General features: G+C 34.6%; 1 protein-coding gene across 4 annotated transcripts; it reads right to left on the bottom strand.

The window, feature by feature from the left end:
- Positions 1-394: 394 nt before the first annotated feature.
- LOC107043430 (sodium- and chloride-dependent transporter XTRP3) lies at positions 395-20,601 on the bottom strand. 4 transcript variants are annotated; one of them, XR_001461232.1, is made up of 11 exons: positions 19,504-20,601; positions 10,067-10,299; positions 9,878-9,919; positions 8,364-8,585; positions 8,154-8,264; positions 7,078-7,319; positions 6,686-6,833; positions 5,191-5,715; positions 3,877-4,077; positions 2,589-2,707; positions 1,790-1,877 (listed from the first exon to the last, which is right to left on the bottom strand). XR_001461232.1 is itself a non-coding variant. In XM_015264966.1 (11 exons), the coding sequence occupies exons 1-10, from the start codon at positions 19,745-19,747 to the stop codon at positions 2,672-2,674; spliced, it is 2,004 nt and encodes a 667-aa protein (XP_015120452.1). In that variant the 5' UTR covers positions 19,748-20,601; the 3' UTR covers positions 1,817-1,877; positions 2,651-2,671. The 4 variants fall into 4 exon arrangements, 3 of the variants coding, with proteins under 3 accessions (XP_015120433.1, XP_015120441.1, XP_015120452.1); XM_015264966.1 differs by having other exon boundaries at positions 1,817-1,877; positions 2,651-2,707; XM_015264947.1 differs by lacking the exon at positions 2,589-2,707 and having other exon boundaries at positions 395-1,877.
- Between the last annotated feature and the right edge of the window lie 1,428 nt (positions 20,602-22,029).

Here is a 22,029-nt window from a genome sequence, read left to right as displayed (position 1 = left end):
CCCCTTCGTATCGGAAGAAGCTTATGAACTCATAAACATGAGTCTCGTTGAATAATATTCTGTGTACTGGCGCTATTCGGGAGCAAGACAAAGATAATGAAATTAAAGGGGTTCCGGAAAAAATGACGAGTTGAGTTGGAAAATTGTGGTTGAACTTGTTTATCTAGTTGTAGTTTCACTTGAATTTCAAAGAACTTAGTAATTCGCATTTTTGTTTTTTTTTCAATTCATCATTTAACGAAAGAATGAATAATCATTAATTCAGAATTCATTTTTGTCCTTGCTCCCATTGACTTGGCATTAAAATTAATATGAGGATAAGCAGGAATTGTGTGATTGAGTGGAATAAAAAAAGGAATTCATTCCCGGAAGATTTTGTGTTCAAACTGAAGCATTTAAATCTTGAATGATTAATTTGTCATTTAATTCAATTCAATTACAAAATATTGAATCATCCAATGTTCCTTGACTGATTGTAGAAGAAAGTGGAGTGCAATGGACACTCTTCAGAAAATATTCGTAACTTAGAGAAGAATTTGTCTATTGAGCCCAGTTAAAATTCTCCACAAACGAAAAATGTTTTTTTTTTTTTTTTCAAGAAAAAAAATCATCCTCTCCTCGAAAGTGTCCATTTCACCCCACCGTCCCCTCATCGTCCTCACCTATCACTCAATTATCAAATTATGTACATAGGTACAATCATTCCAGCATGACCAATGAACGATCAAAAATGTCTTAAAATTGGAAGTTAAAGATAAAAAACGATTCCACATCTGTTAAGTAGTCGATTATTCGTCGATGTTATCTTCGTTTCAATTCAATCACAAAATATTCAATCATCCAATGTTTTTTTACTGAATCTGGAAGAAAGTGGAGTGGCAGAGACACTCTTCAAACAGTATTCATTCGCAGAGACGAATTTATCATTTGAGCCCAGTTGAAATTCTCCAGAAACAAAAAACATTTTTTTCAAGAAAAAAAATTCCATCCTCTTTTCAAAGTGCCCATTTTACCCCACCCTCTCCTCATCGTCTTCAACTATCACTCAATCATCGAATTATGTACATAGGTACAATCATCCCAGGATGACCAATGAACGACCAAAATGTCTTAAAATTGAAAGGTGAAGAACGATTCTACAGCTGCTAAGTAATTGCTAATCAACACCCGATGGTGAATTTGATGAAGATAGCAAAGTCAGATTCTGAACACAGTCTCGCGCTCCCATATCTCGGGACCTAATTCCGCAGTTATCAAACAATCTAAAAAATTGAAATAGAAAAACTCGTCAGTGGTCATCCCCCACCAAAATCAACTCTTTTTAAAAATTCCTCGAACATCCAAGTATAATCGATTACAATTTGTCTCCTTTGTACGGACTCTCCAGTCGCATTTCGTCGTAAAATATTCTATTTACATTTCATTACGAACATTAATAATTAACGTGAAAACCGTAAATTAAATTACAATGTTTTGGATTAAAATTGTGAATGAAACATTTTGTTCGTATAATCTCAGTTCTATTGCCCAGGGTATAATCCTTCAGTGCGACATTCCGTAACATTAGAAAATGTCATTGAGTTCGTTTTGGCAGTTTAATTCTCTCATTGATGATTAAACCATAGCCACCAGCGTTTTAATGCACGAAAATATCACATTTTACTGTACAAATTTCATCATACACCCACACACATTAAATTTACATGTCTTCCCAGGGATTTAGCTCAGTAATCCATACGTCTCATTTTCAATCCTTTACCTTGGTGTTCTTTGGATGCTATGGCTTTGTAATTCTGAGGTGCTATGGTGTTATCGTCGTCGCTGTTGCCCTCCTCCTCTTCTGGAAAGTCCTCCAGTCTATCCTGATATTCGTCAATCTGGAAATTTTGAATTATCAAAATTATTTCTCGAATTTTCTTCATTTCAATAACGAAATTTTTAATTGTTAGTTTATTCAACATTCCTTCGGCATTCCAGCAGTTACTTGATAAATGAAAGCTGCGAATGAATGATATTTAAATATTATAATTAAACAATAGATTGAATTTAGATTTTCCGTGGAATTTATTTATTGAGATTTTTTTTTCTTTCAATCTTCATATTTAAAAATTAAAAAAACATTATTTAGAAATAATGAAAATTATTTGAAAGAATTCCATGAAAATGGCAAATTACACGAAAAATTAAATGCAATTGATGGAATGAGCCATTTCCATCAGCTGAACATTTCACCTTGAATTTTTAAGTTTTAGAAATCTTATCAGTCTCGTCGATATGAGATATGATATAATGAATCATGATATCGATTTTTTGCGAGGGGAATTATCGCAGGAAACGCTGCATGCGTAACACCTCCAATAGCCATCACAATTAAATTACTTATTATTATCTGAAACAGAATGCATTCAATACATGCGTAAAACCAGGTAGCAGGTAAATAATGCTGTCAGAATGATAATGTTTCGAGTTGATTGATTCCGTCGATGCGGGTGATACATGATCGTATGATTGAATCAAGGTTGAATAGATTAATTTGATGATCTGTTTAACTGCTGCATTCATAAGGAAAGAACTTGCTGATAACTCACGTTGAGGACAGACTGGGAGGGCTACATCCTACGGATGTTACCACCGACGAGGGGGTGCTTACCTACGACTGGTGGCTGTTGGGTTACATCCAACTTTGCACCCCATTACCCGTATCCATCTTGAAATTTTAGTCATGTCAAATAACCATTTGGGGGATGATTCAGTTGGGAAATAGTGAAACGTCTGCTGTTGAATAATTACTCCTGAAATTTCAGTAGTGCAGCGGTAAAACGGGTCAAGTCGATTTAGCCCTTTGAGTTTCAGCTAAGTTTTCGAGGCATATCTCCGAATCTAGGGGAGATAACGAAATTTTTGTTATGAGTTTTTTTGTAGAGCAGCCTGAGGGCTACAAAAAAGGTTATGACAAAAATTTTTCTATCTCCCTTAGATTTCGAGATATTCATGGAAAACTGGCCGATAGTCAAAATTGAACCCTCTTGCCGCTTCGCTGCAGATTTCAAGGAAAGAATTTGGAAATTTTTAACGATAACTCGCTCACATGATTTTTTATTACCTCGATACTGTTTATTGTCGACGATCTTATGAATATCTTTGATGAATTGAATAATTGTGGACAAATCAATATCAGTTCACTTGAAATTTTCATTTTTTTTGGTACTGGAATTGGGGTAATTTAGGGGACCATTTCTCGGAATTTTCAATCTATTGAAAATTTAACTGAAAATGTGATGTTCAATTTTCACAATTAATTTGCAAGGAGAAAACAAGTTTTAGTTTTTAGTTTCAGTTTTGAGTTTTAGTTTTCGTAATGAATTCGTCAGTTCAAGTTGTTATTCATGAAAAAGTCAAATTTACTGAATTTCCAAGATGAATAATCAATTCTATGAACGATTCTATCTGAAATTGAATTTAAATTTACAACATTGGAAATTCCATTGCAACTTCCACTTCATTCATTTTTTAATTCGAAGTGTAGTAAAACGAATTCATTTCTGCAAGTTTACCAATGATTCAAGTATTCTTACAATCATGAAATTTACAGAGAAATATTGTAAGAAATCCTTTGAAGTAACTATTTAGTTCCGAAATATATAAATTTTTCATACGTTTGATAATTTGAAATTGCGGAATTGCTTTATAATTTGCGATTCAATTGTTACGTTCCACCAGTTCGCCACTGAATCACAATGACAAAAGGGTAAATAAGATCTAAAATCCATAATCAAGAACGTCTCATTACGCTTACCGATTAAAAAAAAATTTCTGACAGCATGTTTCGATATTCTCACCAAAATTTATGAGAACGAAAAAATCAGGGACACTTACATCTATGTCACCCATCATCTCCTTGGTGGAAACAGTAGTCTCGATCCGCCGAATACTGCCCTGATGAATATTGACATCGAGTTTGAGGCATTGGAACCTCCGGAGCAGGAATACTATCGGTATTGGAGCGATACCAACGAGTACAATCACTATGGCGATAGCCATTACCCAGTCGGGGTAGAACAATGACTCTGTTGCACCCTGCGAATTAATTACGGATTTTTGTTGAACAAAATAATGAAAAAATGATTTTTGTTCAATTTTTCATTATTTATGGAATATGTTATTTATTGAATATATGTTAGATTGAATTATTTATTGAATATGTTAGACCATTCAATAGTGTCAATGATCTATTCCATTGATATAAAATATCTGAATAGAATAAGTTGGCTCAAAAATAAAAAATCTCTATTGAACATCTTTATTAAATATCGGGAAAAAACAAGCGGGAAATTCCTTTCGTCACAAAATAGTTAATTAATTTTTGCTAATAAATTAGCAATTTACTTCCGAATGAAATTTATATGACGATGTATTTTAAACTGAATTCAACGATTTATTGAATTTAACATTACGCCAACGTTAAATTTTTCATTGTTTAAAAAAGTGAATACATATATGTTTTGGCCTACAAAATCGAATATCTCATACAATCCAATAGTTTCAATGATCTATTCCATTTCGTAAAATATATAAAGAGAATAAGTCGCCTAAAAAATTAAAAATCTCGATTGAACATCTTTATTGAATATCAGCAAAAAAACAAATGGAATGCTCAACAACAATTTTACGTGACATTTCTTTTTTCAATGTTCATATCCAGGAAAAAACAAGTGGGCCGTTTTTTTCCTCCCAATATAGTCCACACATTTTTGCCAATAAATTAGCCATTTGTTTCCGAATGAAATTCCTATGAGAATATATTTTAAATTAAATCCAATGATTCATAGAATTCAACATTGTCCCAATGTTAAAAATTTTCAATAACGGATGATGCAATCAATCTCATGATCAAACTCGGTCAAGATAACATTGGGAAGAATATTTTAAATCGTAATTATGTTCATCTAAACAATTACTTTTGCACCTATCACACACATAAATGCACACATGCATTTATACATCCGGGCATGGTCTAAAAATAGTTTATTCGGATTCCTAAGTCCCAAATGCGTTATCCTGACACAAAAAATACGAAATTTCCGATTTGACGAATACAATGCTTCCATTCAGAAGCAAAAATCCTGCAAAACTTCGATTATTAGTCGGAAAACAGCTGCCATAAAGCATTTGTTTATGAATATTTCTCACCTTTGAGGCAATCCACGCAGAATACTGCGGTCTGTTCATTACCATAGAGAACATGCTGGACACAAGAATGCAAATCATGATCATAGGTGCGAGGAATCTCCAAGTAATCTGCCAGTACCATCCGGGCCTGTAGCCCGTCATATCCTCAATGTCCTGTGTGAACTTCTCATGTCCATAGACGAAGACAACCGACATCATCTCGAGGAGAGCGACAACCACGAGACCGATGGTGCTGGCAAAGCTGTCGAATAGTTTCAGCCAGTATTCACCGGCACCAGTGCAGAATATCAGACCGACGAGGAAGCAAGTGACACACACGCAGGCAGTTATGTACGGCTTTCTTATTCGCTTGAAGATGTCAATGTCGAAGATGACGCAGAGCATACCCTCGAGGAGCCCTATTTGGGAGCCAATGCCGAGGGCTAGGAGCATCAGGAAGAATATGCAGGACCAGAATGGAGCTCCTGGGAGCTCCACTATTGCCTGGGTGAAGACCACGAAGGCTAGACCTGTCCCTTCGGCAGCCTGGAGTCATTTTTACATTTTTTAGAATTTTGCAGTGGAAATTTCCGGTATATTCTTGGAAATTTTTATCGTGTTATGGCTCCATTGGAATTTCAACGAATTTCGTCATTGAAAATTCAAAATTTCAGGGGAAAATCAATAGGCGCTGTCAATTTTAGGCCCTTTCTACTGGGAAAATTGATAGAAATGAGGGGAATTCAAACGAATGTATTCTTAAATTTTCATTTTAGGATATCCAAGGATCTTTCACTATAGATTCAACCATTTTCAATCATCGAATTTGAAAAAAATTGAAAAAAATCATGAATATTCAGCGTCGTTCAAATTACATTTTACACAGAATTGTTTTGTGGAACAGTCGTTGTTTGGAAATAAATCGACATTGTTTAAACTTTCGAAAACCTAATTTTTTTAGGCATGAAATGGATTTCTGGTAAAATTCTGAATATGAATAAATTTGTTACGATTCCGAACAAATGATTTTTATGGTGGAAAATGGATTGTTTATAAATTATTTATAGAAAAGTCTCGTAATTTTCAAATTCGTTTATCAATCTTCCTCCAGAAGCAGACTCTCTAATTTTTTTTTAGTTTTTTAAAATGTTTTCTAACGGTTCAATATCGAGATTCAAATTTAGCTCTGTAAAGTTTAAATAATAAAATCGTTGTAAAATGTCCGATTTTTTTTCTATTCTCAAATGAAGCAAACAGAAATTAATATTTTTGATAATTTATTCTACAACAACAAATTATTCCTTGTCACTTAAGTTGTCCTAGTGTAAAATATCCCGAATTATTTTAATGACTTTCCAATAATTGACTGTTAATAATTGAATTAGCTATTAAAACGTTAGAAATAATTCACTCAATGTTTTTCTTATCAATTATACAGCTCGTCTGTACTTCTCCAACTCATCCTAATGAAAATTTATGTTGTAATTACGTTGTTGTAGTTACGTAATTAACTTACAGTATTTAATTCTTCCTCGAGACTGCACGAAGCTAACGAAAAATTCGCTCCAACTGCAGTTGCATTGAATGTCATCCTGGCATGTTCGAATTCTTCATTAGTGGAGTTGTCACTCAGGAATCCCGAACTCGTCAGCAACTTCCTCGACCTGCAAAGGACATAACGAAATGTCAAAGGACGACAACAGGAGAAAATTAATTCAGGTAATTTTCTCGGGCAACACCGGAGTAACGAAACCCCTCATTGATCAAACATGAAAAACGCCTGCGAATTCCGACTAACGTCATCCCCCGGGGATCGATATGACGCAGATGAGGGATGAACCGTCGACGCTCGCATGACCCGGAGGAGAATCAAGATAAATTGAATTATACGGGGGAGTAGGGACTCACAGTTCTAGGCAATTGTCGACATTGCTCACAGCCTTGAATCCCAGGATTGCGAAGACAACTGCACTGGCGAATATCGCGGTGAATGCGTTGCAGAAACTCACGAGGATAACGTCCCGCACGCAGTTGTTGTCGGGGGTATTGTAGCTACCGAAAGCTATGAGAGAGCCGAAGGCTAGACCAAAACTGTAGAAGACTTGAGTCGCTGCGTCCAGCCATACTGTTGGCTCCAGCAATTTTTCCATCTGTGTGCAGAGAAAAAATTTTAATTTCAGGACGCGATCGTGATGTTATTATTTAGCAAGCAAACAATTCTGGGAAAATATTAATTTTTCATTTGTTGTAAAATATGGAGCTAGTGAGGATTTTGTTCAAAAATCAGAAGAAACGGTTCTAGTTTTTAGTAATTTTTGGTTCAAGCTGGCGTGAATACACTTGGAAAAATTTTTGGCTGAAATTTCCGGTACAGTTTTTGGAATTTTTCATGATATTTTAGTTCCACTGGAATGTTAAGGAATTTCATCATGAAGATTTCAGAATTTTACGGAAATGTTCTTGAGAACTGTAAACTTAAGTTCAATTATTCCATGGAAATTAATAGAAATCAGGAAAATTCTGGTAAATATATTCTTGAATTTTCAAATGATGGAAAATTTCGCCTAATTTGGCACTGAATATTCGCGCTTTTAGATCTCTCCTGTAAACTCGAAATTAGTCCGCATGAATTTTCCTTCTTAATAATTACAAAATCCAAAAAAGAAAAATGGTAAAAGTCATGCCCACGAATTCGTGCAGGAAAAATCCAAACATGATAGATTATCATCTTTAAAATTATAACTTTTATTATGAAAACTATAAACTTCTTTTCTGAATTCCCAGAGAGTTGTCTCAACTTCATTGTGAATTCTAATTAAACATGACTAAATATGGATGAAGAAAACAAAAAAAAACGTTCAAGGAAACATTTTTTGATGCAAAATGAGGTTTCAAAAAACTTCTACATCCAAATTTTCCTTATCAATTAAAATCATTCTGAAATGATGAAAGTTCAACGAATTAGCTGAAAAGTTTATAGTGACCTTCGGCGTATACATGTGAGCAAGTCCTTCGCTGGCGCCTTTGAGAGTCACTCCCCTAATGAAGAAGATGGTGAGGACAATGTAGGGGAAGAGAGAGGTGAAATAAATGACCTAGAAATTGAATAAAGACAAGAATATAAAATTAACATTATTTTCTTCTGAAAATCGTTCAATTTTTATAATTCTGGCGAGTCCGATGTCTTCATTCACCTTTCCGGATGATTGTATTCCCTTCATCATAATGAAGAATACAATCGTCCAACTGAGCAACAAACAGAGTACAATCCACCACTTGAGCCCTTCGGGTTCTGCTATACTAGGAGAAGCATCGAGGGTCGTTCTGTACCAGAAGTACGCGGTGGATGAGCTTTTCACACACTCTTCCACTTCAACTCCATCAATCACCGGGCACTTCGCCCACGCCAGCGTGTCCTAAAATAAATTACTCAATTTGTTGGTGTATTTTTTATAGAATCCAGGGTTTTTAGAAAAATTGTTGAGGAGTTTGTCTCGATCAGGTTGCACACAAACATGAATATTAATGGGTGGGATAGAATTGAGGAGAATAAAACCGCCGGGGATCAGGAATGAAAAAATCGAATAGAAAACCCGAGCGCTTCTGTTGAATTCGTAGTAGAATTTTAATAATTTATTCCCAATTTTTGATACAACAAATTCAATAGATTTTTATTTTTTCGCGACTTCGCTCGCGATTTTTTGTAGAGATTCTTCGCTTAATTTTTTGCTACCAGAATAAGCTCCGTAGGGAAATCGACATTTACTGATTTTTTATTTAAAATGTCGATCAAAATCCGCACGGAGAAATTGGAAAATTTTCAATAGAAACCACAAAGAATTCATAATTTTCTAGCAAATAAGCGCGTTTTTGAAAATTGAAAATCGAAAATCTGATAGAAAATTCTGAAGCGTTATTTACAGAATTCTTTCAGTTTTCTCCTGATTTCTTTTAACAACAGAGAAATACTCAATAGATAAAATCAATAGATTTTTATTTTTCTGTAAAATTTGATTGATTTTTTCCGTTTAATTATTTTTTATTCAAAAATTCGGTAATAACTCAGAGAATTGCCTGATGCAATTTTCCCCATTGTTAAAAATTCTCGACTGAAAGTGACAGTTCCATTGAAATTTCAACTAATTTCGCCATTGAAAATTCACAATTTGAAGAAAAATCAATGGAAACGTAATTTTAAGTTTAATTACTCCACGAAAACTCGATAAAACACCGGGAAATCGAAGTAAATATATTCTTGAATTTTCAATTAATTGGAAATTCATTATAATTTGGGAATATTTATGTTGTGATTAAAAATTCAAGTAATTTGAAGAATTCTCGTCCTCCTGCTGCTCAAAAATTATGAATTCCACTGAGCTTTAAATTTCCTAACTTTCTCCCCCAGTGAAGCGATGATTTTCTATTGTATTTTTCCACACGCGATGCAGAAGACAGGATGAAGGACGAAGTAGGCCAATAATCGTAATTTGATACAGGGGTATAGCAAAGCTGTAATCAAACAGATTATAAATACGTTTACTTGGTTTGTTCAGCCAACAAGCTGTAGGTTTACCCGAGATAAATATCCGGTATCTCTTGGGAAATGTGATATCAGAGTTTCTATAAAGTTCAAAGAATGTGCTCACGCGTTAGAAAAAAAACCACACTTCTTTTTCATAATTCATGTTAAATCGATTGTTCTACTCACTTGCATCCTAACATCGGGTTGAGAAAACACTTTTGTCACAGCCTTGTTTTGTTACGTGAGCAGATAATGGAGAAGAATATTCATGGATTAGTTGTAGGGGTAGTGTCGATGGGTAGAATTTTTTAAAATGTTATTTAGCATTGGTCTAAATTCAAGAGTTTTATTCACTCTTGGATTGTTTAAACTTACGGTTAGGGAGTTGAACAGGTAGTAGAAGCACCATGTGATGATAACGTTGTAGTAGAGTACAACGAAGAACGTGACAATGCAGGAGGCTATACCGATACCACCGAGCCAAGGATGGATATTGTTCCATACACCGAGTGCACCCACTTTCATGCGCTGGCCGACGCCCAGTTCAATGAGGAAGAGGGGAATGCCTTCGAGAATGAGCATTATGAAGAATGGTATGAGGAATGCTCCTGGAAATTGAAAATTTATGGCAATAATTAACAAATTAATGGTGACTGTTTGATTATTATTCACCAAATTGAAGCATAAAACTGAGAAATTGGGATGAAACTGTTTGATACTGCTATCATCTTGAATATTTGCAATCTTTGAGTATTTTTTTATAATTGATTATCGATCAAATGAAAGAAAATAAAATTCTTGCAATTATTCAGGATAATAGCAGTGGTTTCAGGACGAATAAACGATGAACTAACGATTCCTTAAGAGAAACAATTAGAACAAATTCTTTTTTTATGTAAGAGGGGCTACGAAGCCCCTCAGATAGCCTCTCGCACGTAAAAGAAAGACTTTGTTTTATTTGTTTCTCCTGAGGAATCGTTAGGTCGTCGTTTGTTCGTTCTGAAAAAACTGCTATCATCTTGAATAATTGCAATCTTTGACAATCTAGTGTTTACAAAATTGAGACAATGTTTAGTAAATGACATTTTCAGATAAATTTCCGGAAATTTCGTCATTTTAGAATCAGAATCTGTCATGAAAGTTGAGGAAAATCAGCTACACATTGAGAAATAACGGATTTTAATTGAATAAAAATATTTATTTGAAATTTTTCCATTCATTTTAACATTATTTTTATTGGAAATCGATAAACTCAGATATTTAAATGCAAATGTTTCATTATATGGTATAAATAATTTGAAATTAAATGAGAGATTTGTTTAATTCAGATGAAAGATTATTACATGCGAACAAATTCGTTCTTGACGCTGTCTAACAAAATTGTTGATAATATAATAATAGTATAATATTAGAATAATATAATTTCATTTGAAACTAATATTTTAGTTTATTATGAAATAATAGCTTTATTTAGTTATTTCCGCCTAATATTGACGAATTCACGTGGATTTTTGACTGAAATGGAGATTTTATTTCTCAAAAATTCAATTTTTTTGTGAAAGTGGTATTAAAAAAATTAAAGATCCCTTTCCGTTGAAATTTACTCGGAAATTAGAATGGAAAAAAAAACGAAAAATACGTTAACGCACATTTTTTCTTTCAACGACTTTCCAACCATTGAATCGTATAAATTGAATAGCTTCGACCCTATAGAATAGAAGGATCTGTTAGAGCCCACGAGAACAATTCCCTCGCACAATGCCCAAGTCTCTTTCAATCCCCAAAACCCTTTGAAGATGAATCGAAAAATTCCGTTGGGCTTCCACAATAAAAAAATGCAACGCATTTACCGTCAATGAATGCAAGCATTTCCACGTATCAGAATTTGTAAATAAAAAGAGTGGAACGTGTTCGATGAACCTCCAGAATTATCTACGGATTTGTTTAATGCGTATTTTAATGTAATTCCTCTCGTGAGACTCAAAGTTTAAACTTGAAATCCGGCTGCAACTCATTCTTGTCATTACAAGATTACTATTGGCACGTCCAGGCATAAATGACGCTTGAGACTCCACACGTCCGCAGTAAATGGAAAAAATAGAATGTCCAATCCAAAATTAAATCTATCATTGATGAAAATAACTCAGTGACACGATTATTCTTGAGACTATAATTATTCTGTCTACTCATGAGCACCGGCGAGTATGAATGAAAATTTCTCGAATCCGTGCTGTACCCACGTGAGCATTTGTATTTCAATCTCTTCACGGGGATTCACTTGAGTTCCGCGCACGTGATTAAAAATCTACTCGTCAATCCTACACCTGACATTTTCATCAGGCATGTGCGTGAATAAATTACGCAGTACAATAGTACTAATTGTGTTGTTGCGTAAAATTTTCCTGTAACTAATTAGCTTTTCTTATATTTATCGAAATATGAAAATATGTGTCCCATATTCTTCATTCAGATGAAGAAACCGAAGATTAAACTTTTGTTAAAAAAATTTGTATCCATGTGAGCGTTTGCATTTCAATCTCTTCACGAGAATTCACTTGAATTGCGCGCACGTGATTTCAAATCTACTCGTCAATCCTACGCCTGACATTTTCGCACATGCCAGATATTTTCATCAGGCATGTGCGTGAATAAATTGCGCAGTACAATAGCACTAATTGAGCCAAAGATTGAACTTTTGTTTGAAAAATTTGGCTGACTTTCCCAAAAAAGATCTTGAATTCTCGATTAAGGGGAAAAAGTCAACGGAATTTCAAATTTTCTGAAAATGCAAGTAAAGTGACAATTTTTTAGCGGCAAAAAGCCGGGAATTTCACAATTTACATGAATTTTCAAGTAAAAATGAATATTCACTGCCAAATTCCCTGGAATATTCAGAGAATTTCTTTAAAATTCTTGGAATTTCCGGAATTTTGAAGGAATTTCCTGAAGACTCAAAGGAATCTAGAATTCGAACAGAGATTCCTGTAAAATTCCCCAGTGTTTCATTAATTCTCCTGGAATAATTAAATTGAAATTTACAGTTCTCACGGATTTTTCCATAAAATTAAGAATTTTGAGTGGAAGATTTGTCACAGTGTATGTGTTCTTATCGATTTTTTCCGTACTTAGGGTATTTTTCTACATATGACCCTCGATATCCCTAAATAATTCGAGTAGAAAAAAAATACCCAAGAGCAAATATGTTTAGTTCTACAAAAAAGAACATATTTTGTTTAAACTATTTTTCTCCATCTTCAACAGTTTAGAGCAAAATCGATTTAAACAATTGAATTGTCAATAACTTTCAGGTGCAGGGTTTTTCGCAGGTAAAAACTCTGAGGGTTTCAGTATCTCCTGCCGAAAAAACGTGAGAAAATACCCCGAAATTCTTCCGCCCTTTTAGTGCACAGGGAAAGGGGGTATTGCGTATATGAACTATAGATTTCATCTCTAGTTGATACTCTAGTTATCTCGGCTGCTGCGAGTTCTCTCGCGTAACGCAAAACCGAGTGTCTCGTATTGATCGAGAGTTGGTCGACTGCAACCCTCTAGACAATATCTCATCCACACGCACACGAGTACACATTTTCCAAGGCCGAAGAGGCCTAAATTCAATCGAAGTAGAGTTTCTGAAGTATCACTCTCCCCTCGACATAATTCCCACTCCACTTATTTCGTTAAATCTCTCAAAATTAATCATCGCATTGAATTGAATTTTCTTTAGTTCTGCCGAAAAATTGTTTCCCTGAAGAACTCTTTTGTCGTTTTAAATAAATTTACTTGTGAACAAAAAAAAAATTTTCATCAAAACATCATAATTCTTGTGGTAGTAATTGTTCTCGTGAGACATTTACATGTCTTCCGGGCAAATACATTCGTTCTACAGCGATTTGTATTCGAATTTTTTTAGAGATAATTCTGATGATCACGACGGAAATTTAATTTTGATAAAAGACATTAAATTTCTTTCTATCAAGTTGGTTAATTTCCCTCAAGTAAATCTGCTCCACTCCGTCAAGGCAGAGCTCATTTTTTTAGTGGAGTGAATTAATTAATTAATTCATTGGTGAAATTTGTGGGTGAAATTTCCGGTACACTTTATTTTCATCACATTTCAGTTCCACTGAAATTTCAGCGACTTTTGTCATTGCAAATTCAAATACTTGAATGTTCAACTAATTAAATTTTGTACGATTAATCGTAATTTGGTGCGGAATTTTTCTGTTTTCATTGAAAATTTAAGTAAATCGAGGAATCTTCGTCTTTCTGCGGTTAAAAAATAGGAATTTTCTTTGAATTTTCAGTGAAATTTGAAATTTCCTGATTTTGTTTCCTCGAATTCAATGTCAAATCGAATGCAATGTCATCATCCCCAAAATTATTAATCAATTGTCGATGAAATTTCATTTTTTTTAACAGCGCACACGGGAAATTCATGTGAATCATTCGTGGATAAAAATTTCAAGAGTTTTTTTTCTAACAATGCGATTGCCATTGAGGATAACGCTAGTTCAACCAAAAGATCGGTCGATTCTTTTCATCTCTAGCCGTGGGGAGCCAAAATTAACGGGCACATGGCCCGGTGTCACGTGCTGAACCGGCAATTTGGGCCGGCATAGGGGCAGGGGAAGGGTGACAATTTCAATCGATACAGAACGCTGTCCTTCCGTGGAAGTTTCCACTCGGTCTGGGTTTAATGTCTCCCTGACACCTCATTTTTACTCAGGTGACACGTATCAAGTGACGGATTATTCTTCTAGCACGCCCCATGTCAATTATTATAAATCATTTAAAATTCGATTTGCAGTTTTGGTGGAAAAATCGCGGAGTTTATTTTTTATTCAGGTCAACAGGTTCATATTTTATCGACAAATGTGTTCTCATTATTTTTTATTGCTTTCGTTCTTCATTTTTTCATTTTTTTGCTTCATTTTATCCTCTTTATTAATTTCTTTTTCATTTTCTTTTTTTGTACATGCGACGTTTACAGATTATTGATGATATAATCCTCCTTTTTTTATTATTCATGACATTGATTTTTCAACTTAATGCATTTCGTTTTATGAATATTTGCATTGTTTTTCGTCTTTACATGACGTTGATACGTTACTGACGGTATAATTTCTCTTTATTTTATTGATATTTCTGTTTTATTATCCAGATTTATTATTGTCTGAGAACCACACGCAGGATTTTTGCGGACAAAAGGCAGAAGAAACACGCAGATACTCAAAATGTGATTGCAAGTGACACGCCGATACTCAGAATGTATCTGCACTGTTAGAAAATTACTCTTTAAAATTTCCAGTAAAAAATTTTTAAATTTTTAACAACAAATAATTTACATGGAATTTCCATTGATCTTGTTATTAATAAATCAGTCAATTTTTTTGAATACTCAATAAAATTTGATTTCTCAGGTTCATACAACAATGAAAATAACTGAAGATCGTGAAAATTCGGGCAACTATTCTCCTGAATTTTCAATCTGTCGAAAATTTCCAAAAGTGTGCGTGTGATACACCAATGGTTGAAGTATTTGCGCGAAAATTTATAAAATCTCTGCATTTGACGCTCGGCAAATTTGTTCAATCTCTGCGTGTGACACTTTATTCTTTCTCAAGTCATTGTATCAAATTCATAAATCCACCCGCGAATTACCGAGAATTCATGAATCCCATTGGGCTCGATTCCATGTCGTAATCGATAGATAAATAAATCTGGAATATCAATTACTCCCGATAACACTCATCTCCCACCCAGTGGGTGATTTTCATTCCAAGTGAAGTCTTAGAACCGCTGGGTAGCGCTCCAGAGGACAGTGCGCATATGATCACAACTGGTTATTTATTTCTTCAATTGGACTCCCGCGAATTACGAATGATTTCAAGTCTATTAGTTTCTCTGATTCCCTCATGAGACTTGTGCAAACGTGTCGGTTATTTCAAGACAAAGTAGTGAATAAACTACATATGTGTCACACCGGTTCGTTTTATTTTTCCCATCGGTCTCTCTCGCTCGCACTCTTTGTGTTTGGAGGATCGATATTACCGCTGCAAAAAGCCCCCTGTCTGTGGCGTTCGCGAGGTAAAACCGCGTGTAATAGAATTATTCAGTCGTGCCGATATTTTTAATCACAGAATGCGGTTTATCGTTTTTTTATCCAAAAAGGCACAGAGAGAAAATACTCTTGATTTTTGGGGACCTGCCTCTAATTTTAAAAAATCTATCATCAAATTTCAGTGATAAAAATCATTGATGATCAGGAGGATTCTTGAATGTTTAGTGTCATCATTAATTAGTGATGGATTTCTATAAATCAGTGACATGTCTCTGGAAACAAATGTTTTTAATTGATTTCCAGAGATTAAAATGTCATCTTTTTATCATTGTAGGTAAAAAATTAGTTTTTTTTTCAATTGAAAACGGTTTTTAGTTTTTTAAGCAAATTTAATTTTTTCATTCGTTAGAAGACAATGTTTTGAAAAAATACTAATGTCTTTCGAAATATTTAGGAGTGAATTTTGTTATTTTTCAGTGCATTATTTATAAAGAGGTGGTTTGAGAAAGGAGAGAGTACAATTCTGTAAAACAGAATTTGAATGACACTGATTAAACAAAATAGTTATTTAAAGGATTGTAAATTTTTCCGACGCAATTTTATTGAAGAATTTAATGATTAAAAATCGGCAAATTTATGGTTTAGTCCTTACGAAGCTGGGAGAGGTACTGGGATATCCTCAAGTACATTATCTACTTGGCAACTATGTGTAAATGTGTAACTTTGTGCTCTTCAAGGGGTTGAGCTTCACCATTGAACCAGAGAGCATTCCCCAGTCGCCGGAAATAGCATCATTCCAGCGAAATAGATCTGGTCTCAGTCATTTCAAAAATAGATAGGTTAAATCTGCGTGACTTTCTGTCGATTCATTTGAAAAATCGAAAAAATTCCGATACACGTTTCGGAAATTTTTAAATAGTCACATTGTCACTGGAATTTCAGAAAATCTAGTCATTGAAAAGTCACAATTTATGGGGAAATCTATAATACCGTAAAGTCAAGTTCAATTATTATTTATTTATTATTTAAAAATTCAAGTGAAAAGCGGGAAATTTCCATTTTATTTCCTCCTAAAATTTGGAATTTTCCTCCTGAATCGAATTCACTGTAATTATTTTAAAAACTACTGTTAAAATTTTCATGTAATTCCTTGTTTTTAGATAGTAGGGAAGACTGAGGCAAAATGGACATTTTTGACATTTTTTTAATATTCATAATTCAGAAAAATAAGTTCATGAAAAACAAAAAGTCAATAACATTTAAAAAAAAAATCAACAGTGTAAATTTTACCCCACTCTATCTCTCGAAATAAATGAATCAAATTAACTTTGAGATTCAACAAATATTATAGTTGAAATGATTGAAACAAAACTAGAAATGAAAAAACCACGACAGGCATTGCACAAAAGGAAAAAAAGTTTTGATTTTCTGGAAATCGTCATTGATTTTTAAAAATCTATCACCAATTACTGAAATTTGGCGATGGATTCCTGAGAATCATCGACATTTTCTTCACAAATAGTGACGACGTCACTGGAAATGATTGATAATGTCACTAAAAATCAGTGACATATACCTAAAAATCAAAACTTATATTTCCCTTTGCAGTTCATCAATTTCCACGATGACACCCCAGCAAACTAGAAAAGATTGACGACATTCATGACGTGTGCTAAGCATTCAGCGATTCGAATGACACAATGAGAAAACGATGGCTCTTTAAAATCTAAAATTTCGCTGACCACTGCAACATGTTCGCGTGACTCGAGTTGTTGACTTTGAGTTTCCCCGCGCATACACGTAGAATTCATCCCCCAGGAGAGCGAATCCGCGGTAATTAATGGCCCCGGATTATCACAGGCGACCATCATGGCCCATTTATTGCACAACCCTGACCCATTAGCAAATTGATTAAGAATGTCTTGGATGCACTTTAATCTCTCAATCGATGGCAGCCCGCACGCTATGATGCAATCAATTTCTCCATTCCATCAATCCCAGGATAATCGATTCGTCGATGGTTGGTAACTGGTGAGCGAGATTCAACTGTTTGAAACCGACACCCTCATCGGGAAAGTAAATATTGACGGTCAGAGCATAATTATATCATTGACGAGAAGAAATTGAATTGAATTGTTTTGAAATGAAATGAAATTTTGGGTGAAATGAGAGATGTTTTCCTCCAATTGTCCCTGAGATGTGGATCAAACACGTACCACAATTGAATAGAAAATTAATTTATTGAAGTAATTGAGAATTGCTCAATTTTTCTAACAGATTATTTTTCCCAATCGGATTTCGACCAATCAGAGCGCAGTACTTGAGGCTACCCGACAGTTTTATTTCGGATATTTTCTCCTAGCTTTTAAATATTTCGCAGTAGTTCTTCATTTTTTTACCTGAATATTTCGCAGTAGGTCTTCATTTTTTCGATTCATTTCGGATAGAATCTTATATTTGACAGTCTATGGAAATCGGGTTATTCTATTAACATAATTTGTTCAAATCTTCCCCAATTCACCTCCTGATGTACGATGGAGGAAATTTATTAAATTTACGTGGAAAAATTCGCACGAAGGCAAAATTATCTATCGATTTTTGTTTATGTCAGGTTTCCAATTAAAATTTTTCGCATTCGAAATTTGTTATTTTCTTTCGTTAAGAGATTAATTTCTCTGTCTCTTCGATGACATCATTGACAGCCTTCAATTTTATCCTGTTTTCAAACCAGGAAAAACAAGTGGATAATTGAATTTTTCATAACTGAACGTTATGCTTTAGAATGGATTGAACTTCGATTGTATCACGTCATCCTCTTTAATAATAAGAATTATTAATAACAGAGGAATTTCCACGGTTGCAAAACAAATTGAAATTTCGTGGACAGTTGACTAGCAATATTCAGAACAATAGCATTGATCTCGTTAACAAATCATAAATTTCAAATTTTACTGAGAATTCAATGGAATTCCAAACTTTTGAGCCGCAGAAAGACGGGAATTCCCCAACTTACTTGAATTTCCAATAAAAACAAAAACTCAGTATTGAATCACTCTAAATTTTCAACTAATACATGAATTTTCTAAAAATAGGCCTTTTATTTTGCATCCACTTTATTTTTGTATTTTTCTTTTGCAGAAATTTTTCATCTTTAGTGGCCATTACATAATACTGTTTTATATGATATTATAGTACATTAGAGTACAAGGGCACAAATTTCGTTTTCAACAAATGTGTGTACAGACCTCGCCTTCGGCTCGGCCTGTAAACTACCCATTCGTTGAAAACGAAATTTATTACCGAGTGCTCTATAATATTTTATGTCAAGTCGTGCAGAAGTCGAGTTTTGAGCAAGCTGCGCGAAGCGCAGCGTGCGATAAACTCGACTTATTGCACGGCGCGACATAAATTATATTATTTCTCCTGCATATAGGGACCTCCTTGTTGAGTAATATTGGTACCATGTACCAATTACAGAAATAATACGAATAATAATAATAATAATAATAATAATAATAGTTTTTTAAAAATTAATCACCAAAAACTCAAGTTATCACATACATACAGACATGACCCTAAAAACATAATTTCTTCGCGTTTCACAACATTCTAAACCATTTGCAATAAAAATTAGAAAATCGAAAAATCGGTTAAATACAAAGCTTCCATTCGAAAACAAAATGAAAAAAAAATTCTTTCGTCCATTCAAAGTAGAGATGAATTTAAAAAAGCCTCAGATCCATGTACTCACCCCCTCCATTCTGCTGGCAAAAATACGGAAACCTCCATATATTTCCCAACCCAACACTATACCCAATGATGCTGAGAAAGAACTGCATTTTGCCACTCCACGCGGCCCTATTGTCCTCCTTCCCCTCAGCAGGATGCGTCCCATTGTGTCCTGGACCAACGGCAATAGTAACTGTATGCGGGACCTGGCGTGGCTCGTTGAGAGGTGCCAGCTCGTGTCCAGCTCTGGGTGCCTCACTGACCATCTCCCAGGGAATGTCTTCACAATTCGACGTCTTCACAATTCCGTCGTCTTACAATTCCGCGTTCTTATCGAATTGATTGAGCGTAAAATCGTTGCTAGATCAACGGAAATTCACGGGGGGGGGGCTCGTCAAGCACCGAAGGATAAATAAGGGAATAAATATACCTCTGTCACTGGTTTATCACAAGAGTCCTGTCCCCTCAATCGCGAAATACCGTCTGATACTCGCGATCACTCACTGATGCGCTCAGTAATTTCCTCAATGAAATCGCTATTTATATTTGCATTCGAATACCGCGATTGCCCCGCCTGAGGGCAGAGGAATTCCCCCTTTCAGGTATAAAGTTCTGCTTCAAATATTATCACGAAGTATTCAAAATAAATATCAAATCTGGTTTATTTGCGCTGTGAGGAAGCACTTATTTTCGAATGCAATACTTTTAGTTTTCCCCAAATCTTCAGGTATTCGGAAATAGTTGAAATAACTCTCAATGAATTAGACAAATTGAGGAAACATTTCTTCCTACTATTTCCAGAATTCGATTTAATCGCTTGTTATGACTTTTCAATTAACAATACTCGCTGGAGGGGAATAATGCTATAACTCTGGTCCAATCTGGATATAATCGCAATTAATTCGACTTTTGTTCATCGAATTACTTGAATTTGATGCTTTTGAGATTCTGCAGACTCGTGTTATATTCAACGTGAAGTGAAACTGGCCTGAGGGCTTTCGGACCCATGTATCTGGCCTTCAGGCTCACCAGTTATTACTCTAGGTCAGGCTTTATTTACTCCTTGAAAATCGTCCGACGAATCCTGATGGAAATATTACAGGGATTTGTAAACGTCTCGTGCGAGAGTCAATACACAACTGAATGGCGAAGCGGGAAGGGAGGATTTCATGCGCACCCGTGCTCGGTATGTTTTTCTGGTTCCCCATTGGTGCTCGGCTCTGGGACCACTGCGCATGTATGCCATTTGTTGAATTCACTGCATTTTTCTCGCGTTTTTTTATGAAAAATTTGAAATTTTCCAAAAAGTTCGGGATTATCGTATTTCCGTCGGATTCGGCGCTGAAATATGCACTCATGACAACTTTTTTTTCAGGTGTTGATGTCTCCAGGGGGTGAGAGGAGGAGGGAAGTGTGGGAGTGTGTCGGAACAGACGATGGAAGCCCATGAAAAATTCTGAATCGTCGGTAAGTGTGTCACTGTGGACAATTATATCGGTTTTTTAAGTTCAAGTCGCCAAGGACCTCGATGCGCCATGCTCACACCAGAGGTAGCCAAATTTGTAATATTTTACTACGGTTAAATATTGTAGCCATCAATTAAATAACATCACTCCTGAAATTTTTTGAGTACTTGAGTATCATCAATTCAAATATTTAAATTTTCAACTATTTTATCAATCAATAGTCGAAGTAGGAAGATTGATGATTATTTGTGTAAGCGAAAATCCCCTTTCAAGAAATTTGAATTATTCATTCAGTAGTAAATTTTAGAGTTTCATATTAACAAATTTTAAATACCTAATTATTCGTAAAAACTCAGATTATTAATATTATATTATTTGAAAAATTGAATCAACATATTTTAAACCTGCATTAATGTAGGGGTCGCATCCTTGTAGTATTACAGAAATTTAATATTGATGGGGATCCCTGGCTCACACCGATTAAAGGATTTATTGAATAGTAACAACGGGTGAATTAGTTGAATCAAGCATTTGATGGTCGACAAAATCAGTTGGATTAGTCGAGAGTTTAAGGTGAAGCTGAATAAGAGGAATGATTCGGTTTATTTGAATTAAATGGATGGGTTCAGTAAATATTAATTAAAAAGCTTTTATTCGAACTCAAATTTAATCTTCATTTACATTTTTATTGACATCAGGTGAACAGCTTTTTGCATTTGAACACGTGTTTTCTTGATCCAAAATCAGATAAAGACTTTACTAGTCTGAAATGAAATTGTTGTTTGAAGAGGGAAGACAACGATTTTATTCCTCAATATTAATAATCATTTTATCAATTGATTTGATTTTATAAATTAATTGAGAAGAATTTAATAATCCTTCATTTCGTTCAAATAAATCTTCATTTGGTGTTTTTCATTTTTTTTCAATTCGTAAAGACAAAAATTAAGGTCAATGACAGGATCAAATTGAAGATACGTAAAGTTTAACCGAAATATACTATTTCGGCCTTGTGACGAAAATAACTGTTTTGTGATAGGGGAGGTTGGGGTAAAATGGACGCTTTTGACTTTTTTAAAAAT

Source organism: Diachasma alloeum, unplaced genomic scaffold, assembly GCF_001412515.2.
Source record: "Diachasma alloeum isolate Michigan unplaced genomic scaffold, Dall2.0 Dall_scaffold_00179, whole genome shotgun sequence".
Lineage (NCBI taxonomy): Eukaryota > Metazoa > Arthropoda > Insecta > Hymenoptera > Braconidae > Diachasma > Diachasma alloeum.
Note: the sequence above shows the minus strand (reverse complement) of the source record. Positions and strands in the feature narration are given on the sequence as shown.

What these genes read in the sequence shown, in the direction of transcription:
- LOC107043430 (XM_015264947.1), bottom strand. Translation starts at nt 19,747, where the DNA reads ATGGTCAGTGAGGCACCCAGAGCTGGACACGAGCTGGCACCTCTCAAC. An exon ending in TTGCCAGCAGAATGGAGGGG is followed by an intron (nt 10,300 to 19,503) that starts GTGAGTACATGG and finishes TTCAATTTCCAG; the next exon opens with GAGCATTCCTCATACCATTC. An exon ending in GAATACAATCATCCGGAAAG is followed by an intron (nt 8,265 to 8,363) that starts GTGAATGAAGAC and finishes TTCAATTTCTAG; the next exon opens with GTCATTTATTTCACCTCTCT.